At 43.8% G+C, this 10,575-nt stretch overlaps 2 protein-coding genes across 4 annotated transcripts in view; both read right to left on the bottom strand.

The window, feature by feature from the left end:
* Positions 1–769: 769 nt before the first annotated feature.
* Positions 770–10,575, bottom strand: part of stk11 (serine/threonine kinase 11) — a 35,813-nt gene continuing 26,007 nt past the window's right edge. For all 3 annotated transcript variants that reach the window (NM_001017839.2, XM_087239418.1, XM_087239417.1), the window contains 1 exon segment: positions 770–1,138. The gene's annotated coding sequence lies outside the window, so the exon portion shown is untranslated.
* Positions 3,039–10,570, bottom strand: LOC147846605 (uncharacterized). Its single transcript, XM_087241650.1, has 2 exons — positions 7,361–10,570; positions 3,039–7,279 (listed from the first exon to the last, which is right to left on the bottom strand). The coding sequence occupies exons 1-2, from the start codon at positions 7,806–7,808 to the stop codon at positions 4,911–4,913; spliced, it is 2,817 nt and encodes a 938-aa protein (XP_087097776.1). The 5' UTR covers positions 7,809–10,570; the 3' UTR covers positions 3,039–4,910.

The raw sequence follows: 10,575 nt of genomic DNA, 5'->3' as shown, positions 1-10,575 counted from the left end.
ACACACACATCAAGAATTCCACACAAACACTAATATAAACACACATTCATACACAAACACTCATACACACACACATAAAGAATTCCACACAAACACTAATATAAACACACACACACACACAATTTCACAAACACTTACACTTGCACACACACACATACACTAAAAAGCAATACAAACACACACGTGCGCGCATATCAACCCATACCCAAATTCTTCATGTACACATAATCGCACACAAACATCCACCATGTACACACAATCTCTCACACAAACATACACATACATAAACACACACACACACACACACACACACACACACACACACACAACTCCCCACAAACACTCAAACAAACACACACACACACACACACAATTTCACACAAACACTCACACCAACTCACACTAACACGCAAACACTAATATAAACACACACAAACTCGAACACACAATTTTACACAAACACTCAAAAACACACACACTGATATAAACACAGACACTCATACCCACACACAATTTCTCACAAACACTAATACAAACACACACACACACACACACACACACACACACACACACACACACACACACACACACACACACACACACACACACACACACACACACACACACACACACACACACACACACACACACACACACACACACACACACACACAGTTATGAACTCATGAACGCTCAGTGTAAAACCCAGTGTCAGGTGTGTGTGTGTGTGTGTGTGTGTGTGTGTGTGAATAAAGCACTGGAGCTCAGCTTCAGTTGGGATGTGTTTTATATAAATAATACTTAAAAAATATTTATTGGGGAAAACAAACCAAATGGGGGAAAATGAACCAAACGTCCGTCTGTCCGTCCGTCGCCTCCAAACGCGTGTCAGCATGCAGCGCTTCATCATCATCATCATCATCTCTGTACACAAGCATCTTCAGGCGTTACTGTAAATTAAAGACGCTCTAGAACTAAACGTAAAGTCAGGCGTGAGAAACCGCGTGGAGGATCCTCGCCACAGAGGAGGATTGTGGGAAACGTCCTGGCACTGAGAGTTCATCATCATCATCATCATCATGGCTGAATGTGCGTCGGGAACAGCGTTCAGGATGGACTTCTGGGAAACAACATAAACCTGCGGAGCAGAGAAGAAGGAGGACATCAGCACTCCTGCAGCCTCTTTAATGTGCAGCTATCCTGCAGACACGAGTCCTGACAGAGCTTTAGGGCCTTCTCACACTACGCCACATGCAGTCAAATATTTCGCCAAACAGTCCTTAGGGATGTGGTGACACGCAGTCAGATATTTCACTGAACAGATCCGCCACTTTTGGCGCTCATAAACAATCATAAAGCCGTCGTGCTGCAGGAATGAGGAGATCTGCTGAAGGTGCAGCTGTGGTGCAGTGAGGGGTTTGCGTCTTTAATAATCTACGGCAGTTTGCGTTCACTGAACAGTCAGAATAATTAATAAATCCATATGAAACAGTCCCTTAAAGTCACGTCTCGCTTTCAGTTTTGGGCTTTGGCGCGTTTTGCACTCACACTACAAACGTACCGCGCCAAAGCCCAAGTGAACCGCGCTCAGGCACACCTCTTCCAACCGGGCCAGGGCCGGCCAAGTGAACCGTGCTTGGGCCCGATTCAGCGCACTCACACTTCTCAAACGATCCGGGAAATGGGCCTGGGCACGGTACGGATGGCATAGTGTGAGTACGCCCTAAGACAGACCCCCTAGAGCAGAGGTGGGCAAACTACGGCCCGCAGACCATATGCACGAAGAGATCACATCTGAAGAGATCACAAACTCATCACTGAAGACACACAGTCTAACACACACTCACGCACGCACGCACGCACGCACACACACATAGATACATACATATATATATATATATATATATATATATATATATATATATATATATATATATATATATATATATATATATATATATATATATATATATACATATACACACTCATATCCACACACAATTATACACAAACACGCACACAAACACACAGTTTCTCACAATCTCAGAAGCACACCCACTCATGTAAACACACACAAACAATCATACACACACAATTTCACACAAACACACACTCAAACACACCCACTAACCCTCTGGGTGGCTCTGGGGTCTATAAAGTTTGCCCACCACTGCCCTAGTTTTTCACGATACCGCGATCGCTGAATCAAACGCAAAATCAACAAAAAGTCGCAGATTTATGCGATCCTGCAAAATTCTTAATTAAACGCAAAATAATCACAAAAGTTTAAATGATCTCATAAAACATCCAATTCTAAACTACATCATCACATATTTATTTCAGTTTGCAATGAAATGTTTGACATGACTTATGGACGTGATGTATTGGAGTGTCTCTCGAAAAATGACGTCTCACCAGCGCCCTCACAATCATTACATTAGATGGAGAGAGGGGGTCTGCGCAGTAAGCAGATGCGGATGATGTACATGTGGAGTCTATGCAAAGATGCAATTAGACAACCTGTGGCATGAACTGGGCGTTTTGTGTGTGAAATTGAGAAGTGAGAATTTCGTTTAACTCTTTTCCTGCAGTCCTGAGATGGGTTCACAGCAATCAGTGTTTTAGGTGTATTACGGTAGGGAAAGCCCTAATGAATTTTCTGAGTGAGGTACATGTCAGATGCTCCAAAATTTGCGAGACAAAAGGTTTGTGCAGAAAAATTATACAGCCTTCCTTTTGCATAATCCCTACAGTTTCAGATCTTGTCTTAATAAGAGAACAAAATAAAGAAGCTTTGGGAAACACCCATACATTCATACACCATGGACAATTCCCAATTTAACTGTACCACATGTCTTTAGACTGTGGGGGAAACCAGAGCACCCAGATGAAACCCATGCAAATGCAGGGACTCAGGGAGAACATGCAAACTCCACAAAGAAAGGCCAACTGACTCAGCCAAGGCTCGAACCTTTTTACTGTGAGGAGACTACTGCCCCATATGAGGTATATCATATAGAGATAAATGGATGGATGGATGGATGGATAATTTTTTTATTGCAAAATTGTCCACAAATTTTTGGAAATTACCGCCACAAAATCAGTCATTTTAATCACAAAACACAAAAAATAAAAAATGCATTGCATCTGTAGCTCCGCCCACTTCTGAAAAAGAGCACAATCTCATTTGCATTTAAAGCGACAGTCACCAAAACGCCACAGTTAGGATCAAAGCCTGAAAGGGTCAGTTCCAGAGAGCTGGAGAACATGATCTGTGTGCTATTCACAGCTCAAACACACACACACGCTCTAGAGACAGCAGGTTTTTTTTAGAATAATATCTTATTAACAGTTGCATAAGTAGTAGTAAATAAACAGTAGCATAAGAGGCGATCAATCAGCCACTCATCACTACAAACATCTGCCTCTGATTCATTCTGCTACACAATATGATCTGATGCCTGCGCTCTTGCAGTTCCTGCATGCTGTGAAATAACAGTGTGAACAGGTTTCCATCCAAACACAGCCAGTAGAGCTGAAGATCAAAGAGCTCCAGTCTGCTAAATATAGATAAGCACAGAGAGAGGGAGAGAGATGATGATGATGATGATGATGATGGAACAAGGGAGACTGAGTCATCATCACATTCACTGCAGCATCACACCAGCAACACACACACACATATAGAAGAATGAAAATCAAAGAAATAAAACACACAAGCACACGCTACACTAATTTGTAGGAGTCTGTGGGAGAGAATGCAGAATGAACACACACACACACACACACACACACACACGTATGCATGGACGCGCACACACAAACACCAGGATCACACTGATTTTAGAGCAAAGGGCACAGAGTTCAGATCAAACCAAAGCCAACAGCATTTAATGAAAAGTGATTTCAGGCTTTTATTTCAGAATGAAGATCTGCCTTTCTTTTGATGCTCAACAGAAGCTGGTTGATTCAACATTTATGTCCATATTGGACTACGGTGATGTTCTCTGTATGCATGCTTCATCTCAGAGTCTGGATGCACTGGATTATACTTCTGCGTCAGGTGACCGGCGTAACCCACAGCGCATGCAACGCGTGTAGCTGTGCATTTATACTTCTGCTGCTGTCTCTGTTGGTCTGCATTAACACTTCTGAAACGCTAGTTGGCAGTGAGGTGATAATGTTTCTCTGTGTCGAGTTTCTTCTCTGGTGTTTTGTTTGTTCTGAACACTTCCGGGATGTACAAGTGGCTCAAACTCGCTCATTTTGAGGCAGGAACCGGCGGACGTGCAGCAACTTTAACTATGAGGTAAACACAAAACAAAACTCTCCATCCGGAGCTCCTTCACGGGACTCCACACTTGTAAACAATCGCTTGCGCCATTCATGTGGCTCTCGGTCCCGCCCAGACTCATCAGCGCTACCAAGCCGACCAATCACAGAGCTTATGCTATGCGTCGTTGCGACGTGTTGTTACATTTTTTTGAGAGGTGAACATCAGTGACGCCGACGGCCACGGCGAAGGGCTATGCGTCAGCGCCGTAGCATACGCTGGCGTTTGACGCAGAAGTATAAATCAGCCTTTACTCATCATCGTGTGCTGCATATTAGGGGAGGTTGGTTCGCTTAGTCCATTCGTAGGCTCAAGCATTGGCATATAATTATTTACAAATCTGGGTTTACATTTACATTTACATTTACATTTAGTCATTTAGCAGACGCTTTTATCCAAAGCGACTTACAAATGAGGACAAGGAAGCAATTTACACAACTAAGAGCAACAATGAATAAGTACTAAAGGCAAGTTTCAGGTCTGTAAAGTCTAAGAAGGGAAGTGTTAGTAGTTTTTTTTTTTTTTTTTTTTTTTTTTTTTGTACAATTAGTGTGATATTCAAAGAGGCAATTGCAGCTTAGGAAGTGAAGTGGAGACTAAATAGTTGAGTTTTTAGTCGTTTCTTGAAAATAGCGAGTGACTCTGCTGTTCTGATGCAGTTAGGGAGTTCATTCCACCAACTGGGCAGATTGAGCGTGAGCGTTCGCGAAAGTGATTTTTTCCCTCTTTGGGATGGAACCACGAGGCGACGTTCATTCACAGAACGCAAGTTTCTGGAGGGCACATAGATCTGCAGAAGTGAGTGCAGATAAGAAGGTGCTAGGCCAGAAGTCACTTTGTAGGCAAACATCAGAGTTTTGAATTTGATGCGAGCAGCAACTGGCAGCCAGTGCAAACGGACTAGCAGCGGAGTGACATGTGCTCGTTTAGGTTCATTGAAGACAACTCGTGCTGCTGCATTCTGGAGCAGTTGAAGAGGCTTGATAGAGTTAGCTGGAAGCCCAGCTAGTAGAGAGTTGCAGTAATCCAGTTTGGAGAGAACAAGAGCTTGAACAAGGAGTTGAGCTGCATGTTCAGATAAGAAGGGTCGGATCTTTCTGATGTTATAGAGTGCAAATCTGCACGATCGAGCAGTTCTAGAAATGTGGTCAGAGAAGTTTAGTTGGTCATCAATCGTTACTCCAAGGCTTTTCACCATTTTGGATGCAGTAATGGTTGCCCCATCCATCTGGATTGAAAAGTTATGGTGTAGAGTCGGGTTGGCAGAAACTACAAGCATTTCCGTTTTTGCGAGGTTCAGCTGAAGATGATGATCTTTCATCCAGTGTGAAATATCCAACAGGCAGGCTGAGATACGAGCTGGAACCGAGGGATCATCAGGATGAAAAGAGAGGTATAGCTGGGTGTCATCAGCATAGCAGTGGTAGGAGAATCCATGTCTCTGGATGACTGGTCCTAGAGATGATGTGTAGATGGAGAAGAGAAGTGGCCCAAGAACAGAGCCTTGAGGTACCCCAGTGTTTAGATGCTGTAGGTTGGACACCTCTCCCCTCCAAGACACCCTGAATGACCTGTCAGAGAGGTAAGATCTAAACCATTGTATAACAGTGCCCGCAACGCCCAGTGACTCAAGCGTAGATAGCAGGATCTGGTGGTTGACAGTGTCAAAAGCAGCTGACAAGTCCAGCAAAATGAGGACTGATGATTTAGAGTCTGCTTTAGCCAGTCTGAGATCCTCCACGACCGAGAGCAGGGCAGTCTCAGTTGAGTGGCCTTTCTTAAAGCCGGATTGCTTGTTGTCCATGAGATTGTTTTGAGTAAGAAAGTCCAGGACTTGATTGAACACTACTTTCTCCAGAATCTTGGCCATGAATGGAAGCAGGGATACTGGTCTGTAGTTTTCAAGTAGCGTATGGTCCAGGTTGGGTTTCTTTAGCAGTGGGGTTACCCTAGCCTGCTTAAATGTAGTGGGGAATAAACCAGAGTCAAGAGATGTGTTAATTATGTGAGTCAGTGTTGGTATGACTGCAGGAGAGATGGCTTGCAAGAGATGAGAGGGAATGGGATCGAGTGGACAGGTGGTTGCATGGCTAGATAGCACAAGTTTGGACACCTCAGACTCAGAGAGCTGAGAAAAAGAGGTGAGTGTGTGTGGTGTTGGTGTTGTATCTTGCGTGTTTGTTGTAGGTGCAGCAAATTGAGCACTGATTTTTGCAGTTTTGGTGCAGAAGAATGTAGCAAAGTCATCAGTAGTAAGTGTGGAGGATGCGGGTGGAGGAGGAGGATAGAGGAGGGAGGAAAATGTTTTAAAAAGTAGGCGAGGATTAGTGGCATTGTTGATTTTCAGACGGTAATACGTCTGCTTTGCAGAAGTAACCTCAGCTGAGAAAGAGGACAGAAGAGTTTGGTATGTTAAGAGATGTGCAGGATTTTTAGTTTTCCGCCAAATTCTCTCTGCAGCCCGAAGTTTTGAGCGATGCTCACGGAGAGCATCCGAGAGCCAGGGTGCAGGAGGACTGGCACGGGCTGGCCTGGATGCAAGAGGACATAATCGGTCTAGACATGATGCTAGTGTGGAGCAGAGTGTATTAGTGGCACTGTTCGAATCAAGTGCAGAGAGTTTGCGAGATGGAGGAAGAGAGTCTGAAACAATGGTGGATAGTCTATTGGGTGAGAGAGATCGTAGGTTTCTGCGAAAGGTAACCAGTGTTGGAGTGTGTGGCGGCTCAGGAGTAATGTGGATGTTGAGAGACAGAAGGAAATGATCAGATATTTGTAGTGGAGTTACTATTGTTTGATCAGTGAAGCAGTGTCGTGTGTAAATAAGGTCTAGCTGATTACCTGATTTGTGGGTAGCAGAAGTAGGTGCTCTTTTTAGGTCAAAAGAGGCAAGCAGAGTCTGAAAGTCTGCAGCTTGCGGTTTGTCAACGTAAATGTTGAAGTCACCTAGCACCAATAAGGGAGTGGCAAAATTAGAAAAAGATGAGAGAAGAACATCCAGTTCATCTAGGAAGTGACCTAATTTACCTGGTGGGCGGTAGATGACAACCACATTTATGTAGAAGGGGTGGATAATGGTGACTGCATGGAATTCAAAGGAGCTGATTGTTGGCAGGGACGGTATCAGAGTAAATTTCCATTCTTTGGAAATTAGTAGTCCAGTCCCACCCCCTCTCCCTGTCTGACGAGGAGTGTGGGAAAAAGAGAAATTAGCAGAAAGAGTAGCATGTGTAGCAGTGTCCTCCGGCCTCAACCAGGTCTCAGTTAGAGCCATGAGATTATAGTCAGAATATGTAGCTATGGAGGTAATAAAATCAGCCTTGTTAACAGCTGATTGACAATTCCAGAGGCCCACGGAGAGAGAGAGTTGTGAAATAGTAGATACATGTATTGAACGAAGGTTGTGAGGATTACGCCTGCAGCGCACCTCCCGTGTTTTGCGAGTGTTAGTAACAACAGGAATTAGTAAACACATAATAAAAGTGCACTGACAACAAAAAATAAGTGTAAAGTAAAACAATAAAGTAAAGTACTCAAGTGCTTTGTCGGTGTCTTTGCTCGGTGGAGTCGCGCAGGTAGAGTCGATGGTCTTTACCCTCGTCGGTCTTCACACGAGGCGGTCTTCACACGAGGCTGCCGCGACCGCTGCCGCGGTGAACTAGTTGTTTATATAACCCCAAAGCACTAGCTGATTGAATTCAGCTGGACACGCCTCGAGAGTCAAAACAAGGGCCGAAACTGAGGCGGACGACGCGAACCGCGTCTGCGTTCGCTACACAAGCTCTTATAGTAACCAAGGAAACAGTGGCTAAACAACTTCTAGTATTATACACAACTGAAAGCAAGTTTAAATGTCCTACAACTTTACACAAACAGCTGGAAACAAGTCCTCAAACCATACACAACAACTGAAACAAATCTTAAATGTACTTACAGGCTGCTGTTCTAGATGCTGCTAAAGTGCTTCTCCTGCCGACTAATGCTACCGTGCTCACTATATAGAGGTTACCTGGCGTTTGGACACGCCTCCCGAGTCAAAACAAGGGCCGAAACTGAGGCGGACGACGCGAACCGCGTCTGCGTTCGCTACACAAGCTCTTATAGTAACCAAGGAAACAGTGGCTAAACAACTTCTAGTATTATACACAACTGAAAGCAAGTTTAAATGTCCTACAACTTTACACAAACAGCTGGAAACAAGTCCTCAAACCATACACAACAACTGAAACAAATCTTAAATGTACTTACAGGCTGCTGTTCTAGATGCTGCTAAAGTGCTTCTCCTGCCGACTAATGCTACCGTGCTCACTATATAGTGGTTACCTGGCGTTTGGACACGCCTCCCGAGTCAAAACAAGGGCCGAAACTGAGGCGGACGACGCGAACCGCGTCTGCGTTCGCTACACAAGCTCTTATAGTAACCAAGGAAACAGTGGCTAAACAACTTCTAGTATTATACACAACTGAAAGCAAGTTTAAATGTCCTACAACTTTACACAAACAGCTGGAAACAAGTCCTCAAACCATACACAACAACTGAAACAAATCTTAAATGTACTTACAGGCTGCTGTTCTAGATGCTGCTAAAGTGCTTCTCCTGCCGACTAATGCTACCGTGCTCACTATATAGTGGTTACCTGGCGTTTGGACACGCCTCCCGAGTCAAAACAAGGGCCGAAACTGAGGCGGACGACGCGAACCGCGTCTGCGTTCGCTACACAAGCTCTTATAGTAACCAAGGAAACAGTGGCTAAACAACTTCTAGTATTATACACAACTGAAAGCAAGTTTAAATGTCCTACAACTTTACACAAACAGCTGGAAACAAGTCCTCAAACCATACACAACAACTGAAACAAATCTTAAATGTACTTACAGGCTGCTGTTCTAGATGCTGCTAAAGTGCTTCTCCTGCCGACTAATGCTACCGTGCTCACTATATAGTGGTTACCTGGCGTTTGGACACGCCTCCCGAGTCAAAACAAGGGCCGAAACTGAGGCGGACGACGCGAACCGCGTCTGCGTTCGCTACACAAGCTCTTATAGTAACCAAGGAAACAGTGGCTAAACAACTTCTAGTATTATACACAACTGAAAGCAAGTTTAAATGTCCTACAACTTTACACAAACAGCTGGAAACAAGTCCTCAAACCATACACAACAACTGAAACAAATCTTAAATGTTTACCCCATCTTACCTACAGAACTACATTTGTAAAAGCCTGTCCTTAAAGGTGCAGTCGGTGTTAGTCTTCAGAAGCATGTGTTCTTGTGTTGTTTGAAAGCCTCTTCACATTCCATTAGTACTGATTACAGTTAATGATCTAAATGTGTTTATATGTGTTTTTAGATTTTGGGTAAGGCATAAAATTAAAAAACGTTCATCTAATTAAATAGAGTCGGGCTGACATCTCTCATAATTCCGATAAGTAGCTCAAACTGTGTCAACAAATGCAGATTTGAACAACTGCGCAGCGGTTTGTACGCAGCTCTGCCGACCGCTGTTTGTGCATAGACGTGTGGCGCGTTCACAAGAGAGAGAGGGAGGGAGAGAGAGAGAGTACACGCGCGCTCGATCAGCAAAAACATGCTAAATCAAAACTTATAAAAAACCTGAATCAATATTGGCGTTCCCTTTGCACGCTGGAGAAAGGATGACACCATGTCTGAAGGGTTTCTCTTAGACAGGTCATGTTCTGTTTTAAAACTGATTTAGCTTCCCGCAAAGCTGATGTAGCGTTAGATGTTGTTGTAACAAATGGGTTACATCTGCACAGAAGTGTTGTTCAGCCACTAAAATCTTCCGGAGAAAGATTGATAAGACTATTTTCAGTTTCATAAAGGACCTTTTACAGCATTGATAATGTTGATTTTAATCAGTTTAACAACAAAACAAAAGTAAATAGCGCTATTCCGCCTAGTCTCTCCCTATATTGTTTACCATGCAACTCTGAATATTCACTCTGAAATGGCATGTCATTTTGTTAGTAATGAGTGTAATTCCTGCACGCCGCCTGATAAGCACTAGTCGCTTTTAACACATAAGAGAGGGTTCTTGCTGTCATCTTTAAGGTGCGCGTGCTCATGTTTCAGGAGGCGTGGCTCTGGACAGCAGGGGAGGGACTGTGATTCAGAGATTTATGCTAAGCTGTTAGCATTGTGGAAGATCACCTACTGCACCTTTAACTACATAACTGCATACTGTCGCTCACAGGATTTTTATTTACTGTCGGTTCCTAAAG

Source organism: Danio rerio, chromosome 2, assembly GCF_052040795.2.
Source record: "Danio rerio strain M-AB ecotype USA chromosome 2, GRCz13ab, whole genome shotgun sequence".
NCBI classification, from domain to species: domain Eukaryota; kingdom Metazoa; phylum Chordata; class Actinopteri; order Cypriniformes; family Danionidae; genus Danio; species Danio rerio.
Note: the sequence above shows the minus strand (reverse complement) of the source record. Positions and strands in the feature narration are given on the sequence as shown.

What these genes read in the sequence shown, in the direction of transcription:
- LOC147846605 (XM_087241650.1), bottom strand. Translation starts at nt 7,808, where the DNA reads ATGTGTTTACTAATTCCTGTTGTTACTAACACTCGCAAAACACGGGAG. An exon ending in TGTCATCTACCGCCCACCAG is followed by an intron (nt 7,280 to 7,360) that starts GTAAATTAGGTC and finishes TATTGGTGCTAG; the next exon opens with GTGACTTCAACATTTACGTT.